The sequence below is a fragment of the Aegilops tauschii genome, chromosome 5 (genome assembly GCF_002575655.3).
Source record: "Aegilops tauschii subsp. strangulata cultivar AL8/78 chromosome 5, Aet v6.0, whole genome shotgun sequence".
NCBI lineage: Eukaryota > Viridiplantae > Streptophyta > Magnoliopsida > Poales > Poaceae > Aegilops > Aegilops tauschii.
In genome coordinates, this window is record NC_053039.3 from 259,642,418 (window position 1) to 259,664,906 (window position 22,489).

Genomic DNA, 22,489 nt, shown 5'->3' on the forward strand with positions numbered 1-22,489 from the left:
TCCCCGTTCTTTCCAGAGAGGAGGGCAGGTGCTCCTCCTCCCGTCCCACGTTTCCCCGCCAGCAAGAAAAGCACACGCGCACTCCCGTCCGGCCGACACGTGGGACCCACCCGTCACCCCCCGTCAACAAAGCCGCCCCCAGCAACAACCGCCGAGATTTTGCAATCCGGTCCTCCACTTCGTCCGTCCCCATCCCAGAACCCTAGACCGTCCCTCGCCTGCTTCCTTCACCGACGCGACAGGCGAATCCAAGGTGAGTTCCGCCGGATCCGCCGTCTCCGCACCTGCTTCCCCGCGCTCCCCGCCTCACGACGTGCCGGCCGGTGCAGGTTTCGCGGCGGTCGCGGCCCTAGCACGCGCTGGATCTGACGCGGCAGCTCCCGGCGGCCGCGTACTACTGCCTGCTCTTCGCTGCGTCGGCGGCCGTCCTCGGGCTCCTCGGCGGCGTCGCGCGCTATATGCTTCCCCGGAAGCGGGAGATCGTCGCCGGCGAGGTCGAGGACTTGCAGAAGAAGACCCGCGCCGGGGAGGGGGAGGCCACCAGGGAGGAAGGAGACGCAGCCATGGCAGGGAGGGGGAACGAGATCGACGAGGACCTGCACAGTCGCCAGCTCGCCGTCTATGGCCGCGAGACCATGAAGCGCCTCTTCGGTTCCAACGTCCTCGTCTCTGGACTCCAGGGTCTCGGTGCTGAGATCGGTACGTGCAGCCCAGGCGCTCTCGTAATGGAGATGGTCTTTTACTCTTTTTTTGTTTAATATACAATCTCTTTCCTTGATTTGTTACCTTTTATATGTGTATGTAGGTTAGCTGCAAAAAAGGAAATTAGTAATTACTACCCCTTGCTGGATCTGATGTAGCTTAGCGACCTAGGAATTCCTATTATGTTTCTCGTACACAAATTTACTGCTCGTAATTGCTATCTTGAGCTCTTGGTTTAGCTCTGGCTCAGCTGATGTTGCTGCTAGTTTGACCAAACAACTGACGGGGATCGCCCTATTAGCTAGATGGGCTCTTATTATTGTGTATTATGATTTGAGTTCAAACCACCAACCAAAACTTTTGTCTACCTACGTTTTGTAACTACTGTACTATCTAAACCATCAAACCAAAACTTTTATTTGTGTGGTGAAATGAGTGTCTTTTGTGTGACCCTATCAGTGCCCCTTACACACAATGATAGCGTACGCATTATGATGGGTGAACTTCTGCACTGCACCACATTGCACATAGTTATTCACTGACATTTTGCCAATAAGCCCACTGGTAGTTTTGGTCCGTGATACCAAGTCGAGACATGACACCTTAAAGGTTAAAGGCGTATTTTTTTTGCTGCTGGCCGGTTGGATTATTGGATTCATCTGAGATGTCTGTTACTCATTATCACACCATACGAGTATTTGGGTATAAAAACAAATCATAAGCTTAGTCAGGAGCTTGGCAGTCAGTAAAAACTGAACTTTTAAAACTTGGATGAGGTTTTGACAGTCTGTAATTAAGCTTTACGCTTACAATTGATTTAATACTTATGTATTCCTGCAGCAAAGAACCTTGTCCTTGCGGGTGTCAAGTCTGTAACCTTGCATGATGATGGTAATGTGGAGCTGTGGGACTTATCAAGCAACTTCTTCCTCTCGGAGAATGATGTTGGGCAAAACCGTGCTCAAGCTTGTGTACAGAAGCTACAAGAGCTGAACAATGCTGTCCTCGTCTCTGCCTTAACCGGTGATTTGACCAAGGAGCACCTTTCTAAATTCCAGGTGCAACAGCATGACACTGATCTGTGATCTTCTACCTTGCTATTTCAATTTTTTCTACATCTATGTGTCATTGTGTCTTCCATTTAAGGTTTTACATTATGCTTGTACTTTCTGTCCATGTGACTTTAACAAGCAGGCTATCCATCTTCCTATTTGATTTTGGTATAGAAATTTCATGCCAGTTTTCCAAAGAATTACCATTTCAAAAGAAGCGATGTACCACAATCCTAGCATTTACAGAACATCACTTCTAACAAACACTAATAAAGTAATGCAGTCAAGTACTTGAAATATTTGGCCATGATCTCATCATAGTCAAGGTGTATTGAAGTGTGTGTACTGTAAAATTGTATGAAGTATAAGATGAACCCTGCATATCGTGGATTGCTGTGAGATTCTAAAAGGCTTCATCTGCTTGACTGTTTGGACTAGGTTAGGTTTGTACAGTCTTTCTGTATATCTGTGCTCTGTTCATTGCCTGATTTTGCCTGCAATTTCGTTGTGTGATTTTGGTGCCTAAATCGAATTTTATTGAACTGTCGATTTTGCTCTGACAACGTGTATTCTGGTAAGTAAGTGTTGGCCTTGGTAATATTATTGCCAACTAGCTAATTGCCCGTGTGTTGCAACGGATGCAGACATATTTTAGGGTTCACATTAATTCTGTCTCCCGTATACCTTCCACTCACTATGTCCGCATCCCCGATCCACATATGTCAATGGCTCATTCGGTCACAGTCCCCCTTCCACTATCACCCGTACACTTTGGACAAATAAAATTGGAATTAAATCAGTGGGAGTACGTTTCCAATTTACGAAACAAAAAATAATTAGTTTTCATATTGCTGGTGGAAGGAGATGTGATGTCGGACAAATTAGTTTGGAAATAAATCAGTGGGTGGAGATGTGATGTTGCGCAAATAAAATTATAAATAAATCAGTGGGGTTAATGTGTTCTGAATTTGCCAAACGGAAAAATGATTAGTTCCCATATTATGGAAGGAAGGAGATGTGATGCCAGACAACTAAAATCGGAAATAAATATGTGGGAAAGGGTGGAACCGGAGGGGAGAGAGAAAACCTGGAGACAAGGAAGCGAACGACCTATTCCCCTTTAATAAGAGAGATGTGTATTCTGTTAACTGTGCTGTGCGAACTGGTGAAAAGATAAATTGACTACAAAACTGCAAAAACATCCTTGGCATATTTATAGTGACACATAATTTGTTTACTATAATTTTTTTTCACATATGCTCTGTCGTGCCAGTCCCACAAACGGATCTGTTTGTCAAATGCAACTGAAATTCCAAATCCATGTTCTTCAGTTTGCAGTATATGAGTTTTTAGGAGGATTAGATGACTCGTCTCACACATTTTATTTATATGATTCTTGATTTACACTTGTTAAATTTGGTCATTTATCATTTCTCAGAACAAATTTCATATGTACTTGCAGGCCGTTGTCTTCACTGATATCAGCTTAGATAAAGCAATTGAATTTGATGATTACTGCCACAGCCACCAGCCACCCATTGCTTTCATCAAGTCTGAAGTTCGTGGTCTTTTTGGCAGTGTGTTTTGTGACTTCGGTCCTGAATTTACTGTTTTGGATGTGGATGGTGAGGAACCACATACAGGAATTGTTGCATCAATCAGCAATGACAATCCAGCACTTGTATCTTGTGTGGACGATGAGCGTCTGGAGTTCCAGGATGGTGATCTAGTTGTTTTCTCTGAAGTCCATGGAATGACTGAGCTGAATGATGGAAAACCAAGAAAAGTTAAGAATGCAAGGCCTTACTCTTTCTTCTTGGAAGAAGACACTTCCTCATTTGGCGCATACGTTAGAGGTGGTATCGTCACACAGGTCAAGCCACCGAAGGTTATTAAATTCAAACCCTTGAAAGAGGCCATGTCAGAGCCGGGAGAATTTCTCATGAGTGATTTCTCCAAATTTGAGCGGCCACCTCTTCTGCATTTGGCATTCCAAGCTTTGGATAAGTTTAGGACTGAGTTGAGCAGATTCCCTGTTGCTGGGTCCACTGATGATGTGCAAAGGGTGATAGAGTATGCTATTAGCATTAATGGTACTCTGGGAGATAGGAAACTTGAAGAAATTGACAAAAAGCTCCTGCATCATTTTGCCAGTGGTTCCAGGGCTGTTCTGAATCCTATGGCTGCGATGTTTGGTGGTATTGTGGGTCAGGAGGTAGTGAAAGCTTGCTCAGGGAAATTTCATCCACTTTATCAGGTTAGGATCTACTGTCTCTTGTCTTCAGTATATAATAATTACATTTATTTGCAGTAATTTTTAACATTAGTTGTTTTGATTTTGTAGTTCTTCTATTTTGATTCTGTCGAGTCTCTCCCTGTTGACCCCTTGGAGCCTGGTGATTTGAAGCCGAAGAACAGTAGATATGATGCTCAAATCAGCGTATTTGGATCTAAGCTTCAAAACAAACTGGAGGCAGCAAAAATCTTTATGGTCGGTTCTGGGGCACTTGGATGTGAGTTCTTGAAGAACCTGGCACTAATGGGTATTTCTTGCAGCCAGAATGGAAATCTGACTGTGACAGATGATGATGTCATTGAAAAGAGTAATCTGAGCCGCCAATTTCTTTTCCGTGACTGGAACATTGGGCAACCTAAGTCCACAGTTGCTGCTACAGCTGCTATGGTAATTAATCCTAAACTTCATGTCGAGGCCCTCCAGAACAGAGCAAGTCCTGAGACTGAAAATGTGTTTAATGATGCCTTCTGGGAGAACCTTGATGCTGTTGTCAATGCCCTTGACAATGTTACTGCAAGAATGTACATAGACTCCAGATGTGTATATTTCCAGAAGCCACTTTTGGAATCTGGGACTCTGGGTGCTAAATGCAATACACAGATGGTCATCCCTCACCTAACAGAGAACTATGGGGCTTCAAGGGATCCACCTGAAAAGCAGGCACCTATGTGCACTGTACATTCATTTCCTCATAACATTGATCATTGCCTAACCTGGGCTAGGTCTGAGTTTGAGGGTTTACTTGAGAAGACTCCCACTGAAGTAAATGCTTTCCTGTCAAATCCTACTACATACATAAGTGCAGCAAGAACTGCTGGTGATGCACAGGCTAGAGATCAGCTTGAACGTGTTATTGAGTGTCTTGACAGAGACAAGTGCGAGACGTTCCAGGATTCTATTACCTGGGCCCGGCTTAAGTAAGTTTAGCTCCTCTCCTATGCCTCCTTGCCCCTCTTCACAATTAGGTTAATATGCCTTGGTGCATCATGAGCTGTGTTACTGTGTACATGCTTTGTTTATATTTATTTCACTTGCTTCCAATGTTACTCACCCTACTGTTTTTCCTGGTGGTTTATCTTAGGTTTGAGGATTACTTCTCCAACCGTGTGAAGCAGCTGACGTTCACTTTCCCAGAAGACTCAGTGACCAGCTCTGGTGCTCCTTTCTGGTCTGCGCCAAAGCGGTTCCCACGACCTGTGGACTTCTCGTCCAGTGATCCAAGTCAGCTTAGCTTTATTTTGGCTGCTGCAATATTGAGGGCAGAAACTTTTGGAATACCCATACCTGAGTGGGCCAAAACCCCAAACAAGCTGGCTGCTGAAGCTGTCGACAAGGTGATTGTCCCGGATTTCCAACCAAAGCAGGGGGTCAAGATAGTTACAGATGAGAAGGCCACTAGTCTATCCTCTGCATCTGTTGATGACGCTGCTGTCATTGAAGAGCTTATTGCCAAGTTAGAAGAAGTTTCCAAAACACTGCCATCAGGGTTCCACATGAACCCAATACAGTTTGAGAAGGTCAGCATGTTGCCACGTTTTTTTTTTTTTTTTAACTTTATAAGTGATTTGCTCTGAATTTTTCTTGTCGACTTGTATATGGTATCTTTCCTGTGAAATGCTTAGTTTCATTTTGAACACATGCCTACTTTCCTTCCTTTTTTCACTTTGGTATGCAGCCTTGCATCTCTAGAATCAACACTCATAAGCCTCCTGAAGTTTCATAGACAGAATTGCTGAGCTGCTTTCTGTATTTGCAGGATGATGACACAAACTTCCATATGGATGTGATAGCTGGTTTTGCCAACATGAGGGCAAGGAACTACAGCATTCCTGAAGTGGACAAGCTAAAAGCCAAGTTTATAGCCGGCAGGATCATCCCAGCTATCGCCACCTCGACCGCAATGGCCACTGGCCTCGTCTGCCTTGAGCTTTACAAAGCCCTTGCTGGTGGACACAAGGTGGAAGACTACCGCAACACGTTTGCAAACCTCGCGATTCCTCTCTTCTCCATTGCTGAGCCGGTTCCACCCAAGACCATCAAGCACCAGGAGCTGTCGTGGACGGTCTGGGACCGGTGGACTGTGACGGGCAACATCACGCTGAGGGAGCTCCTGGAGTGGCTCAAGGAGAAGGGCCTGAACGCTTACAGCATATCCTGTGGCACCTCGCTGCTCTACAACTCCATGTTCCCCAGGCACAAGGAACGGCTTGACAGGAAGGTAGTTGATGTTGCCAGGGAGGTGGCCAAGATGGAGGTGCCCTCTTACCGGCGTCATCTCGACGTCGTGGTGGCGTGTGAGGATGACGACGACAATGATGTCGACATCCCACTTGTGTCGGTCTACTTCCGCTGAAGCGTTTACATGATCTTGTGGTTGGTCATGCTGGATCGACTGACATGTCATGAGTTGCATTAGTGATTGTAAGCTGAGTGGGGGCTTAAGCCACATTACCGACTGATTTTCCTTTCTACCATCTTGATGTCGATCGGATCACTGGGGGCTGATCTCGGGTTGTTACCAGACATCACGATTCACGAGACTAGGCACAACATCATCTTGATAATTGTTGCATGATGCGTTTACAACTAAAATTGGTCGTCGTGGGATTGATTACATGTTTTAATCTGTTTGTTCTCTTTTTTGTGCGCCACGGCGCACTACTCGTACGTGTGTGTGTTGTCAAGTGCGATCGCCTTCGTTGCCTTGTTCATTTCAATCTCGTAAATCGGGGGCACCCTGATTGCTGCTTGCACGCCTAAGTGGATCTCGAGTTAGTTGCATCTTGGTTGGTGTTCATGTTCGGCACATGAATGCCTGATGGACAACTTCATTGCTGCTGTTACCAGTTTAATGCGGGGGTAACATGCACGCTACACACCACGGACGTGACCTTGTCTACTCACTGATAGTGTATCCCGTTATGCGCGGGAGGCTGACGCCAGTGGTACAAATGCTTGAAAGTTATGAGAGGCAAATGCCAAAATGAGAGGCGCTTTGTTTTGCGTGTTAAACTTTAACTCACAATTTTGGTCAATAAAATATGTGTTATATGTCATTAATTATAGGGCGCTTATAGGCGCCGGCCCAACTTGGGCCGGTCGCACCAGGACCGCGCGATATAACAATTGGTAGCCGCGCGATCTCCTTTCCTCCACTCGTTCTTCCTCAGTGCGACTGCTTCTCTTTTAGAAAAAATAGCAGACATCGCATTCCTCCATGGACCAGCACACGACCGGCCTTGAAGCACCACCCTGTGCGCTCACCCGTCGCCGCCGGCCGCCGTCTCCGCCGCTGCCCTCGCCGCCGGTTGTCGTCGCTGTCTCCTGAGTTTCTCGCCGGATCCACGCATGCAGCAAGCTGTCACCCCGTTGGTTGCAGCTCCCTCGCCCGGTGATGGTCGCGACTCCGGCAACGTCGATCGCCGGTCGCAGCACCCCAGCGACGAGCTCGCCAGAAGGAATCTGCTTCGGGTTGTTAGTAGCAACAAAAATGTCCACCGGTGGTAGCAAAAAAAATTGTTGGTTCCAGCAAAAAATAGCTCGTCGTTGTCGCCACCCCGTCGCAATTGTAGCAAAATCGTTCGCTGCCTGTAGCTTTTGTGATTGCCGGTTGCAACAAAATCATGCGCTCCGCCGTCACCGCGGAAAACATTCCGAGGATGCAGCAAAAATGATGGTTGGTTCCAGCTTTTGATTCGCCGGTTGTAGTAAAAAAAAGCTGGTTCCAGCTCAAGATTTGCCTGAAAACAGATCATTTGCTGCAAAGCCATCTCCTGGTCACTACTTCCGCCGGTCGCTATGGTTGGTTCCAGCTTTTTATTTGCCGGTTGTAGCAAAACAAAAGGCTGAGTCCAGCATCCCTCTTCGCGGCGTACCTCGCCGTCTTGCAATTATCCAACTCGCCGCTGGGAGCTGGAAAAATAGCCGGAGCTGGAGACGATGCGCTGGGGAAAATGCTTGAGCTGCGTACAAGAGGCAGCCGTGTGCGAGCATGGGGTGTAGCGACAGGGGCTCGTGGGGAAATCGCTGGCGGGGGGGGGGGGGGGGGGGGGGTGGACGACCACCTCACGCGGCGAGATGTGGGCTGCAGCGACAGGGGCTCGATACGGGAATGGACGGCGGTCTCGCCGGCGAGATGCGGGCTGCAGTGATGGATGGGGGAGAGATGCAGGTGGACATTGGGAAAAAAGGGGTGGATAAGAAGAAGGACAAGATCGGGCTGGGCTCATCTCGTGTGAGTCCATGAACGCGTGAGTGCGTGGGTAGCAAGAGACCGGCGCAATCTTCCCTCGGTCATCTGGAGGGAAACGTTTCCCTTAATTATATATCAAGGGAAAGGTTATTCGAAATGTGGATCCAATGGCATTCATATTTTGTTGGCAAAATTAATGGTCAAATAATTAGACATAAAAAATATGAAGTACTCCCTCCGTCCGAAAATACTTGTCCTAGAAATGGATGTATTTGTAACTAAAATAAGGCTAGATACAACCATTTTTAGGACAAGTATTTCCGGACGGAGGGATGGCTTTGTATACAAAGAAGAGGTAGTGTAATGACGATTTGAATTTACAGGAGATATATAGTTTTAAAAATAGGGAGAGGAAGCATGGGAAAACATACTTGTTATTTGTTAAAAAATGAAAAATAATTGGGGGTGTTCCGAGAATCGAACTCGGGACCTCTCGCACCCGAAGCGAGAATCATACCACTAGAATAACACCCGCTGTGTCATAATGATTAAGGAAACTTATATATACATGCACCTATGGGCCAATTCAAGCTGGACGTCCATTTCCAAGCAATTGGAAAAAGCTGTTGTGGTGTCTGCATCAGAGATGTAGTGTAGACGACCAAATAGCTACGCAGTTAGCATGATGAAGGCCAATGGTGACTCTTAACAATAACATGGGCTATGCTGTCAACTGAAACCACTGACGATGTTTGCCTCTATAGCTAGGCTGGGACCAGGGGCCATTACTCCTCATTCCTCACAAACAAACCGCCCAAAGTTCCGTTAAAAAAAAAATTCTTGATGCTCGGACACGTCACACGCCATTGTCCTAGTCGAGCAGAGCAGCTGTTGCTTTGCACCATGCTCGGGGCGAGGGCGACGGGTGGGTTCATCGTTTTAGAAAGAAAGCGAATGCGCGGGTCGGGGGACCAGTGTCGTGTGCGCTCGTTCGGCGATTGAAAGCTGGGAGTGGACATGGCATCGACGACACGAGCACGATGGAGAAAGATGCATGGCTGGAGGCCGCCTGGCTAAAAGACCGGGCGAGGGCCGTCTAGTTAACGTGCTCCCGCATCGGACGTCCAACACGCAGGCAGGACTAGCTACCAGCCACGCAAATTTTCTAGGAATGACACTTCCCGTTTCCTTTTCTTTTGAGAAGCAGTTTTCTAGGACGACCTTGGCGAGTCACGACTAGAACGGGCCACCGTACGTGAGGTCACGAAAGCCACGCCAACTCCTTTTCTTTCTGATACCTAGAGCCTACAGGCCAGGCAGTGCTGCAGGCATAGGCTTGGCTTGGCTTGGTCTCCCTCTCCCCGTTGTGTGTGTGTGTGTGTGTGTGTCGTAGCACAAGTGGGCGAAGCGACGATCGAGGAGAAGCCATCGACCGGAAGAGTTCAATCAGTCTGCGGACAACGCAACGCAATGGAAGAGCGTACAGGTGCACGTGTGCACGCGTGCCCGGTCGATCGGCCCATGGAGCAAGAAGCGACCGATTCCCGACTAGCCACCTAAAGCGTGCCCACCCACATGCGAGCCACGCCCGGATGCTATGAATTCCACGTGCTCTGTCTTCCCGTACCCGTTGCTCCTGCCACTGGGATATACACTGTAGTGCAGTACTATGCACCAGCACGCACGTTCTCTAAACAAACATACATGTACGCATCTAACCAGAAAGAAAATCATCCTTGAAACCTCGCAAACTTGCATAACTAGGATTCGAATCCTTGTATGTAGCCTGAGCACTGGTGTTTGAATTCTGGGTCGACGAAATGTCACACGTCCATGACTTCACCACTCCTGATTGTTTTCGCAAGTCGTGTGGTAAGCCACGAAGCAGTCTCATCCAATACACCTGTCACCGTTGTAGTTGTTGGGACCATACGTTGCAGGACAAGGGCAAGCTACCAGAGGGGAATATACTGTATAATCAAACAAACAAGGAGAGCCAAACACGCACGCCATGTAGGTGGCGATGGCACGCAGGTTGCACTTGACACGACACGAGACCTCTGTTCAGTACCTCCTCTTGTTACAGGACGGCCTTTGATGCCGACACTCCAGAAATTTCTTTCAACAACTAAAAATTGAAAATACAAGTAGTACATGACCGAACATGATATGGCTAGACCTTGCTTGTTTGGGGTTTTGGAGCAACTTCTTCTATAAAAATAAGAAATCGAACCATCCATGCACAGGATAAACGGCAGCACAACCACTGGATATAGATGTAGTGTCCTATCCAAATCGGATAGCCAGTGTCGTGTGCATAGTAGTTTCATAATAAAAAAAGGCTTTAGACCCACTATTTATGAACGAAAATCGAGTTAACGGATTCACTCATTGATTTTTTTTCAATACTGGGTCACGTAAACCTTAAATTGTACCTCTCGAATTTCTATAAAAACTATTTGGGGCTCCGATTGAGAATTTTCTGTGTGTGTGTGGGGGGTGGGGGGGGGGGGGGGCTATCCCACAGCTTTGTGCGGAAGAGAATGAGGTGCTCAATGCTCCTTTACGGAAAAAGAGGTATTTGAGACCATCACACAAATGAAGAATAATAAGGTGCCAGGTCCAGATGGATTCACGACGGAATTTTATCGGAGGTGAAGGGGGATTATTAAGGGAGACTTGATGCCCATGTTTCATAATCTTTTCAATGACCGACTTCAGTTATTTAAGCTTAACTTTGGGACTATTACTTTGCTGCCTAAGAATAAAGAGGCGGTTGGCATTGAGCATTTCAGAGCGATTTGTTTGCTCAATGTTATTTTAAGATTTTTATCAAAGTGGGTACAAATCGTCTTACACAGATTGCGCATACTATGGGTACAAATCCCACAGCTTTGTGCGGAAGAGAATGAGGTGCTCAATGCTCCTTTTACGGAAAAGGAGGTATTTGAGACCATCACACAGATGAAGAATAATAAGGTGCCAGGTCCAGATGGATTCCCGACGGAATTTTATCGGAGGTGTAGGGGGATTATTAAGGAAGACTTGATGTGACTCCCCTGATTTGACCGTACACTAATCATGCACGCAAATGTGTACGATCAAGATCAGGGACCCACGGGAAGATATCACAACACAACTCTACAACATAAATAAGTCATACAAGCATCATAATACAAGCCAGGGGCCGCGAGGGCTCGAATACAAGTGCTCGATCACAGACGAGTCAGCGGAAGCAACAATATCTGAGTACAGACATAAGTTAAACAAGTCTGCCTTAAGAAGGCTAGCACAAACTGGGATTCAGATCGAACGAGGCGCAGGCCTCCTGCCTGGGATCCTCCTAACTACTCCTGGTCGTCGTCAGCGGCCTGCACGTAGTAGTAGGCACCTCCAGTGTCGTAGGTGTCGTCGTCGACGGTGGCGTCTGGCTCCTGGACTCCAACATCTGGTTGCGACAACCAGATAGAAAGGAAAGGGGGAAAAGAGGGAGAGAGGAAACCGTGAGTACTCATCCAAAGTACTCGCAAGCAAGGAGCTACACTACATATGCATGGGTATATGTGTAAAGGGGCATATCAGTGGACTGAACTGCAGAATGCCAGAATAAAAGGGGGATAGCTAGTCCTGTCGAAGACTACGCTTCTGGTCATCTCCATCTTGCAGCATGTAGAAGAGAGTAGATTGAAGTCCTCCAAGTAGCATCGCATAGCATAATCCTACCCGGCGATCCCCTCCTCGTCGCCCTGTTAGAGAGCAATCACCGGGTTGTATCTAGCACTTGGAAGGGTGTATTTTATTCAGTATCCAGTTCTAGTTGTCATAAGGTCAAGGTACAACTCCGGGTCGTCCTTTTACCGAGGGACACGGCTATTCGAATAGATAAACTTCCCTGCAGGGGTGCACCACATAACCCAACACGCTCGATCCCATTTGGCCGGACACACTTTTCTGGGTCATGCCCGGCCTCGGAAGATCAACACGTCGCAGCCCCACCTAAGCACAACAGAGAGGTCAGCACGCCGGTCTAACCCTATGCGCGCAGGGGTCTGGGCCCATTGCCCTATGCACACCTGCACGTTGCATACGCGGCCGGAAGCAGACCTAGCCTAGTGGCGTTCCAGTACAATCCGGCGCGCGCCACTCAGTCGCTGACGTCACGAAGGCTTCGGCTGATACCACGACGCCGGGATACCCATAACTACTCCCGCGTAGATGGTTAGTGCGTATAGACCAAATGGCCAGACTCAGATCAAATACCAAGATCTCGTTAAGCGTGTTAAGTAACCGCGAACGCCGACCAGGGCCAGGCCCACCTCTCACCTAGGCGGTCTCAACCTGCCCTGTCGCTCCGCCACAAAGATCCACTCGCGGGTACTCCTACGAGCCGACCCGACTTTAGTCATCACATGTGTCATGTATATAGTATATAAGTATATACCCGTGATCACCGCCCAGGTGATCACGGCCCGATAGTATAGCACAGCAGACAGACAAGAATGTAGGGCCACTGATGGAAAACTAGCATCCTATACTAAGCATGTAGGATTGCAGGTAAAGGTAACAACAGTAGTAGCAAGGATAGGCTATGCATCAGGATAGGATATCGGAAAGCAGTAACATGCTACACTACTCTAATGCAAGCAGTATAGAGAAGAATAGGCGATATCTGGTGATCAAGGGGGGGGGGGCTTGCCTGGTTGCTCTGGCAAGTAGGAGGGGTCGTCAACTCCGTAGTCGAACTGGGCAGCAGCAGTGTCGGTCTCGTAGTCTACCGGAGAGAAGAGGGGGAAGAAACAGTAAATACAATGCAAACATAAGCATGACGATGCGTGACATGACAATGAGCAGTGCGAGGTGTGTCCTAACGCGACAGTAGGTGGTACCGGCGAAGGGGGGGAACATCCGGGAAAATATTCCCGCTGTTTCGCGTTTTGGATAGACGGACCGGAGGGGGAAAGTTGCGAGTTCGATAGGTTAGGGAGGTGTGGTGGACGAACGGACTGCGTATCCGGATTCGTCTCGTCGTTTTGAGCAACTTTCATGTAGAAAACATTTTCATCCGAGTTACGGTTTAAAAGATATGAATTTTCAAAGATTATTTGAATTTCTGGAATTATTTGAATTTAGCAAAAATGAATTATGACGTCAGCATGAGGTAAGGTTGACGTCAGCAGGTCAACAGGTCGGCTGACCAGTCAAACCAGACAGGTGGGTCCTACCTGTCATAGACAGTGGACTAACAGAAGATTAAATTAACTAAAATTAGATTAATTAACTACTGGACCCCACCTGTCATAGTCTAATTATCTAAACTAATTAGTTTTAATTATTAAAATGTTTTAATTATCGGATTAAGTGGTGGGGCCCGCACGTCAGTGGCTGGGGCCTGCCCAGTCAGCCCAGTTGACCAGGTCAACTGGTCAACAGGTCAACAGGGGGCCAGAGGGCCCACTGGCAGTGACCCAGGGGGGTGGCCCCAGGTGTGCCAGCTCAGCGCGGCCGGCGGCTCAACGCCGGCGACGCCAAACGCGGCGGCGCGGCTCGGATCTCGCCGGAAAACGCGTACAGGGCTCGGGGAGGAGCGGGGCTAGCCTCATTCGAACGAGCTCTCAGCGCTGCATCCAGTGGTGGCCGTAGCATCGCCGGACTTGGCCGGAATCGGCGCCGGTGAGCGGCGGAGGTGGCGGCGTGCACGGGTGCTCGACGAAAACGGAGCTACGGCGTGCTATCGAGCAAACGGAGAGGCTGGGGAGTAACTACGTGGTGCGGCGAGTCTAATGGGTACGGGCCCGTGACCAAACCGTCACCGAAGACGCGTCGGCGGCGAGCTCCACGGCGACGCGTTCGGCCTCGTCGTGAGAGCTAGCTAAGGTTCGCGCGAGAGCAAACGAAGAAGGGTAGGAGGTAGAGGAGCTCACCGCGCGGCACACGGAGGCCGGTGAGAGGCTTAGTAGCAGCAGCAGTCGCCGGAGTCGAAGAAGACGGCGGCGACCCGAGGAAGAAGGCGACGGCGTTGGGGGTGATGTAGGGGGGTCCCGGCTCGAGCAGGTGGTCGGGGAGGACGGGCTCGACGCGGCGGAGCTCGTGGACACGTCGGGGAGGAGAACGGGGCTCGGTGGCCGCGGGAACGACGGCGGCACGTCGGCGACCGCGCTCGGGCGATGGGGAAGGAGGGACTGGCGTGGATCTGGGGGGAGAGGGAGAGGCGCAGAGGCCGAGAGGGTGAGCGGGGGCGAGTGGGAGAGGGGCCCGAGGAGGCGGGGGCGCTGGCGTCCTTATCCTCGACGCCGGCGAGGGGGGTCCGGTAGGGACGCGCCTGTTGCGACCCCGGTCGGGGGAACAGGGGGGGGGGGGGGAAGGCGACCCGGGGAGGTGGGCCAGGCCGGCTGGGCCTGGGGTCGGCCCAGTTGGGCCAGGGTCCAGTGGGGGGGGGGCTTCTCCTTCTCCTTTTTTTTTCTTTGTTTGTTCTGTTTTCTTTTGTGTTTTCTTTTTATTTATTTATTTTCTTTTCTGTTTTATTTCAATTTAATTTATTTAGGCATTTTATAAAAATATGTTTTCTTTAGTATAATTACCCTTGTAATATTTGGCACCCACCGAACATTTTTGTTTAATTTTTTGAAAACTTTTATTATTGACATTAATTTGAATTTAAATTTTGAAACGGTTTCGAATCATCGCGAGGTTAATTACAGTGACAGAGGTGACGTGGCATCATTAGCGTGGGATTACTGTAGCTTAATTATCCGGGCGTTACAAATCTCCTCCACTACAAGAAATCTCGTCCCGAGATTTAGGAGGTAGAAGGAAACAGTGCGGGGTATTCTTCGCGCAGACGATCCTCTCGTTCCCAAGTGGCCTCATCTTCAGAATGGTGCGACCACTGGACTTTGAGAAACTTGATCGCCTTCTGACGTGTGCGGCGTTCAGCTTGGTCGAGAATGCGGACCGGATGCTCCTTATAGGAGAGGTCTTGCTGCAATTCGAGCACTTAATGATCCACAGCTCGGATTGGGTCCTTGAAGCAACGGCGGAGCTGTGACACATGGAACACATCGTGAACCTGAGAAAGGTTCGGCGGTAGCTCCAGTTGGTATGCCACTTTTCCACGCCTTTCGAGAATAGTGAATGGCCCAATATAGCGAGGAGCTAGTTTGCCCTTGATCCCGAAGCGGTGAGCACCCTTCATAGGTGTGACTCGAAGATAAGCCTTTTCGCCAGGTTGATAGACCATGTCTTTATGATGACGGTCATACTGACTCTTCTGACGTGACTGAGCAGTCTTGAGATTCTCACGGATAATGCGGACTTGTTCTTCGGCATCTTGGGTAATATCCGGACCGAAGAGTGGACGTTCCCCAGTTTCTGACCAGTTCAGAGGGGTTCGGCACTTTCGTCCATATAACACTTCGAAGGGGGCCATCTTCAGACTAGCTTGGTAGCTATTATTATAAGAGAACTCAGCATACGGGAGAGATTCCTCCCATTTCTTACCGAAGGAAATAACGCAAGCTCGAAGCATGTCTTCGAGAACTTGGTTGATGCGTTCAACTTGTCCTTGCGATTGAGGATGAAACGCAGTACTGAATGACAGATGAGTTCCCATAGCTTCTTGGAAACTTGCCCAGAATCTTGAAGTGAATAAGCTGCCACGGTCTGAACTGATAACCAATGGAATACCGTGGAGTGAAACAATCCTGGACATATAGAGCGTTGCCAGTTGACTAGCAGTGATCGTTTCCTTGACCGCCAGGAAATGTGCAACTTTGGAAAGCCGGTCAATGACGACAAGAATAGCATCATTACCTTTCTGTGACTTGGGAAATCCAGTGACGAAGTCCATCTCAACATGGTCCCATTTCCATTCAGGAATAGAGATAGGTTGCAGAGTTCCAGCAGGCCTTTGATGTTCTGCTTTGATACGACGGCAAACGTCACACTCAGCAACATAACGAGCAATGGCTTGCTTCATATTAGACCACCAGAATCTCTGACGGATGTCTTGGTACATCTTTGTACTACCAGGATGGATACATAGAGGCGTATCATGAGCTTCTTTCATAACTTCCTGTGTCATATCCAGGTTTTTCTCTGCACATGGCACCACTAGGCAGCCCTTGAAGTATAAGGTGCCATCTTCAGCAATGGTGAAGAATGAGGGCTTTCCTTCTGCGAGGTAGCGCTTAATCTTGTGGGCTTCAGAGTCATACTTCTGTAGCCTTTTGATGCTGTCCTCGAGATCTGGTTCAGCAACTAGGGTATTGAGGGAACCCTGGGTAACAACGTGAAGGTTCACCTTGCCAAACTCCTTAGGAGGGGGAGCGAGTGCACCCGGAGGAACAATATGGAGGTTCAGCTTCCTGAATTCTTCAACAAGCGAGGGCTGAACTTTATGAACCTGGAGGTGGTTGCAGTAAGACTTGTGGCTCAAGGCATCAGCCATTACATTAGCCTTGCCTGGCGTATAGGAAATACCCAAGTCAAAGTCTGCAACAAGCTCCATCCATCTCTGTTGACGGAGGTTCAGATCTGGCTGAGTAAACAGATACTTCAGACTTTGGTGGTCAGTGAAGATCTCGCAACGATTACCGAGAAGGTAATGTCGCCACTGCTTCAGCGCATGAATGACAGCAGCAAGTTCGAGGTCGTGAACTGGGTAGTTCTCTTCGTGAGGGCGCAATTGCCGAGAGGCATAAGCAATCACTTTGCGGTCTTGCATTAGGACACAGCCTAATCCTTGACGGGAAGCGTCGCAGTAAATGACAACGTCCTTCTTAGTATCAGGTGGAGCTAGAACTGGAGCGGAAGTCAACTTGTCTTTGAGTGCCTAGAAACTTTCCTGACATTTGTCTGTCCATTGGAACTTGACGCCCTTATGCAACAGGTTAGTCAGAGGCCTGGCGATCTTGGAGAAGTTCTCGACGAATCGACGGCAATAGCTGGTGAGACCGAGAAAACTTCTGACTTGCTTAACGTTCTTGGGAGGAGTCCAATCAAGAATAGCCTGAACTCGTTCAGGGTTGACGGCAATACCATCCTTAGAGATGACATGCCCGAGATAGGTTACTTCGGGTAGCCAGAATTCACATTTGGAGAACTTGGCATATAGTTGATGCTCTCGTAGCTTTTCCAGCACAAGTCGAAGATGTTCAGCATGTTCTTCTTCGCTCTTGGAAAATACCAGGATATCATCCAGATAAACCACAACGAACTTGTCGAGGTAATCCATGAATATATAGTTCATCAGACGAGAGAAGGTGGCTGGAGCATTGGTTAAACCGAAAGACATGACGGTGTACTTGTATGAACCATAGCGAGTCACGAAGGCGGTCTTTGGGATATCCTCTTCGCGAACACGGATCTGGTGGTAACCCAACCTCAAGTCGAGCTTAGAGAACACTGACGAACCCGCCAGTTGATCATATAGATCATTGATCCGAGGAAGAGGGTATTTATTCTGAATGGTAGCTTGGTTTATAGGACGGTAGTCTTGAACTAACCGGTTTGTCCCATCCTTCTTCTTGACAAAGAGAGAAGGTGCTCCCCAAGGAGAGCAACTTGGGCGAATGAATCCTTTGCGAAGAGATTTGTCGATTTTCTCCTTAAGCTCAAGGAGTTCATGCGGCGGCATTTTGTAGGGTCGCTTGGCTATAGGAGTGGTGCCTGGTTTCAAGTCGATGATGAATTCGACAACTCTAGCAGGGGGAATCCCTGGAAGTTCTTCAGGAAAGACGTCGAGGAATTCACGCACAACGGGAATGTTTTCAATGCCCTCGAGTGGTGCAACATTCAATGCATTCAATGCATAGAGCCTTGCCTCGGCATTTTGCACCAGATGGGCTTGGTAAGTAACTATCTCATCTGAAGGGTGTAGCAGATGGACGGTCTTAGTGGCGCAAACTATAGAAGCAGTATGCGCTTTCAACCAATCCATACCCAAAATGAGGTCGATGTTAGACGACTTCAGGATAATGGGAGAGGCATAGAATTCCAGCCCTTCGATTTCCACGGGAACATCGATGCCAACCAAGGAGGTTTGACACTGTCCCACGGGGTTTTTGACCAATACAGAGGTGTTCATCTCCTCACATTTAACGTCGTGCTTGTATGCAAAATCTTCTGACATGAATGAATGCGATGCACCTGTATCAAATAAAACGGATGCTGGTACTGAATTTACGAGGAGGGTACCCATCACAGTAGCAGGCTGGTCTTGAGCTTCGTTGAGATCAACGTGGTTGGCATGAGCACGACCATAAGGCTTAGCATTGTTGTTGCGGGGCTGGTTGTTACCACGGCCCGTTGCTGGAAGGGCAAGTTGATTCTGATTCTGATTGCAGTCCCTGGCACGGTGACCTAGTTGTCCACACTTGTAGCACAGACCATTATTGGGAGTGGGAACAGGAGCTTGGGATGGTGGAGCTGGAAGTCTTGACTGCCTAGATGGTGGTGGAGGCAGACGAGGTGCAGCATAGGTCTGCCTTGGGGCAGATGCATTTGGACAGTACATGCTGTTCGGGATCCATATCTTACGCTTCTGTGAGGGCGAGCCCGAAGATGAGCCCGTGTCACGGTTGCGCCTGTGAGAGCTCTGGTATTCCTGCAGACCAGTTTCGACATTGATGGCCTTGTTCACCAAGGTGGCGAAATCAGCAAAGTCATGCACTAGAAGTGCGAGCTTGATGTCAGCTTGAAGGCCATCACGGAACTTCTCCTGTCTGCGTGCATCAGTTGCAATGTCCTCTTCAGCATAGCGAGACAAGTCCAGAAACTCCCGCTGATAAGCTTCAACAGTTTTGTTGCCTTGGGTGAGGTTGCGGAACTCACGCTTCTTCCGGTCCATGACTCCCTGAGGAATGAAGCGGGCACGGAAAGCTGCTTGGAAGTCTGGCCATGTGATGATTGTTCCAGCTGGCAGAGTACGCCTGTGGCTGTCCCACCATTGAGCTGCGGGTCCCTTCAAGAAGAAAGAAGCAAAGGTGACATAGCTGGCAGGGGCTACATCAGCAGACTCCATCTCATAGGTGATGTCACGGAGCCAGTCATCAGCATCCAGAGGCTGAGTTGAGCTGCGGTAGATGGTTGGGTTGAGGCGTATGAAATCTTGAAGAGTCACTTGGGCTGGCTGCTGGTTCATATTGGGGCGAGGAAACTGAGCCATCATATTTTCCATGAATTGGCGGTTCAGCTCGAACTGTTGGATCATACCAGCAATGTACTCAGGTGGTGGTGGGGCATCGCCGCCACGACCACGACCACCCGGTCTAACCATCCTGCTAATATATAACAGGGGTAGTTCAGCATTGAGAAATATTTGCAAAGACAAGAAGCATTCATGATGAAACATGCATAACGAGAGAAGCACGATAGCTACTACATAGTAGTCGGCATAACTTACAAAAGGGGTCATGCATAGAGTTCAGTACATAGAGTTCAGTACATAGACTAAAACATCATAGGCGGCACACAGGCTCGCGGCGACTGCAACTAATACTAACTAAGCAAGACTACATCAGTCCCAAGAGGTACTGTGGAGGTAATCGTACCCCGACAGCTGGTAGTGAGGCAACGGATAGCCCTCCACGTCAGCAGACTGGGGGCCGCGGATACTCAGGTGTAGAGCCCGACGCTCAGGTGGCAGAAGAGGACCAAGTGCGGGAGAGTAGCCTCCCACCTCTGGCCAACCGACACCGTGGGGCATCACGGTCCTGGCTGGGTAGATCGCAGTACGCGGTAGCTGTCCAGATCGGACAAAGGGGTGCAGCAGCGTCAGAGCACGGTAAAGGTGCTGACGGGTGGTGTACATCTCGTGGCGAAGAGCTCGGTTAGCTCGATCCAGCCCATCAGCATGCAGAACCAGGTTCTGATGGTAGAAGGGCTCTCGGGTGACAGTGGAGTAGGCAGCAGTATAGTATCCCTCCGCACCAACATCAGATGCGATAGCAATATGCCTGAAAGGGGAGGTGTCCAACTCCCGATACTCTCCACGGAGACGTGTCAGAGCAGCATAGGCAGCATCGTGGACAGCCATATCGATGGTCACACCAACACCATGTGCGGTGTGCAGCACAGTAGTGGAGTCATACTCCCGCGAGTAGAGGTGGACGATGGCACGGTACTGCTCCTGGTTAAAGTCCTCGTACTCCTCGTAGACGGTGTACTCAGGGTGCCAGCGATAACCCAGATAGGTCATCATCTCAGCTAGCACAGCCGGTGATCCCGAGGCACCAATGGCCGTCGTGTGGCGCACGACCTGCCTCGTGGGTTCCATCTGAAAGCAAAGACGTTTCAAAGGAGTCAAATGTCAGTGTGTGAATTGTTCAAAATACTATCCTAAGAAACAACTATGGCTTATCCAACTTTGGGGTGAATGCGGTCACGGGATCCTAGTGTTAGAGTTAGTAAATTCGTTTAACCCGAGTAGAAGAAAGTTCAGAGTCCCAGAGTAAAGGTCGAGGAGTAAAAGATCCTAGTACCACCCAATGGCGACGTGGGCCCGTAAGACACACAGCCATGTTAGTAAAAGTTTTTGTAATGTCTAGACTCGACTTCGGCCAAGGAGTGTGGAAAGGGGGATTCCTACAGGCAGTCGGCTCTGATACCAACTTGTGACTCCCCCGATTTGACCGTACACTAATCATGCACGCAAATGTGTACGATCAAGATCAGGGACTCACGGGAAGATATCACAACACAACTCTACAACATAAATAAGTCATACAAGCATCATAATACAAGTCAGGGGCCGCGAGGGCTCGAATACAAGTGCTCGATCACAGACGAGTCAGCGGAAGCAACAATATCTGAGTACAGACATAAGTTAAACAAGTTTGCCTTAAGAAGGCTAGCACAAACTGGGATTCAGATCGAACGAGGCGCATGCCTCCTGCCTGGGATCCTCCTAACTACTCCTGGTCGTCGTCAGCGGCCTGCACGTAGTAGTAGGCACCTCCAGTGTCGTAGGTGTCGTCGTCGACGGTGGCGTCTGGCTCCTGGACTCCAACATCTGGTTGCGACAACCAGATAGAAAGGAAAGGGGGAAAAGAGGGAGAGAGGCAACCATGAGTACTCATCCAAAGTACTCGCAAGCAAGGAGCTACACTACATATGCATGGGTATATGTGTAAAGGGGCATATCAGTGGACTGAACTGCAGAATGCCAGAATAAAAGGGGGATAGCTAGTCCTGTCGAAGACTACGCTTCTGGTCATCTCCATCTTGCAGCATGTAGAAGAGAGTAGATTGAAGTCCTCCAAGTAGCATCGCATAGCATAATCCTACCCGGCGATCCCCTCCTCGTCGCCCTGTTAGAGAGCAATCACCGGGTTGTATCTGGCACTTGGAAGGGTGTATTTTATTCAGTATCCAGTTCTAGTTGTCATAAGGTCAAGGTACAACTCCGGGTCGTCCTTTTACCGAGGGACACGGCTATTCGAATAGATAAACTTCCCTGCAGGGGTGCACCACATAACCCAACACGCTCGATCCCATTTGGCCGGACACACTTTTCTGGGTCATGCCCGGCCTCGGAAGATCAACACGTCGCAGCCCCACCTAAGCACAATAGAGAGGTCAGCACGCCGGTCTAACCCTATGCGCGCAGGGGTCTGGGCCCATTGCCCTATGCACACCTGCATGTTGCATACGCGGCCGGAAGCAGACCTAGCCTAGTGGCGTTCCAGTCCAATCCGGCGCGCGCCACTCAGTCGCTGACGTCACGAAGGCTTCGGCTGATACCACGACGCCGGGATACCCATAACTACTCCCGCGTAGATGGTTAGTGCGTATAGACCAAATGGCCAGACTCAGATCAAATACCAAGATCTCGTTAAGCGTGTTAAGTAACCGCGAACGCCGACCAGGGCCAGGCCCACCTCTCACCTAGGCGGTCTCAACCTGCCCTGTCGCTCCGCCACAAAGATCCACTCGCGGGTACTCCTACGAGCCGACCCGACTTTAGTCATCACACGTGTCATGTATATAGTATATAAGTATATACCCGTGATCACCGCCCAGGTGATCACGGCCCGATAGTATAGCACAGCAGACGGACAAGAATGTAGGGCCACTGATGGAAAACTAGCATCCTATACTAAGCATGTAGGATTGCAGGTAAAGGTAACAACAGTAGTAGCAAGGATAGCTATGCATCAGGATAGGATATCGGAAAGCAGTAACATGCTACACTACTCTAATGCAAGCAGTATAGAGAAGAATAGGCGATATCTGGTGATCAAGGGGGGG

The 22,489-nt window shown here is 49.1% G+C and overlaps 1 protein-coding gene across 1 annotated transcript; it reads left to right on the forward strand.

Moving 5' to 3' along the window:
* The first annotated feature begins 42 nt into the window (after positions 1-42).
* On the forward strand, positions 43-6,642 carry LOC109769586 (ubiquitin-activating enzyme E1 2). The gene is made up of 7 exons (XM_020328317.4): positions 43-253; positions 330-699; positions 1,543-1,760; positions 3,217-4,011; positions 4,099-4,967; positions 5,132-5,567; positions 5,807-6,642. The coding sequence occupies exons 2-7, from the start codon at positions 459-461 to the stop codon at positions 6,401-6,403; spliced, it is 3,156 nt and encodes a 1,051-aa protein (XP_020183906.1). The 5' UTR covers positions 43-253; positions 330-458; the 3' UTR covers positions 6,404-6,642.
* The last annotated feature ends 15,847 nt before the right edge of the window (positions 6,643-22,489 follow it).

Bases quoted from the DNA above. Each gene is read 5' to 3' on its own strand.
- LOC109769586 (XM_020328317.4), top strand. From the start codon at position 459: ATGCTTCCCCGGAAGCGGGAGATCGTCGCCGGCGAGGTCGAGGACTTG. The intron at 4,012-4,098 runs GTTAGGATCTAC...TTGATTTTGTAG, and splicing joins AATTTCATCCACTTTATCAG to TTCTTCTATTTTGATTCTGT. The intron at 5,568-5,806 runs GTCAGCATGTTG...CTGTATTTGCAG, and splicing joins ACCCAATACAGTTTGAGAAG to GATGATGACACAAACTTCCA.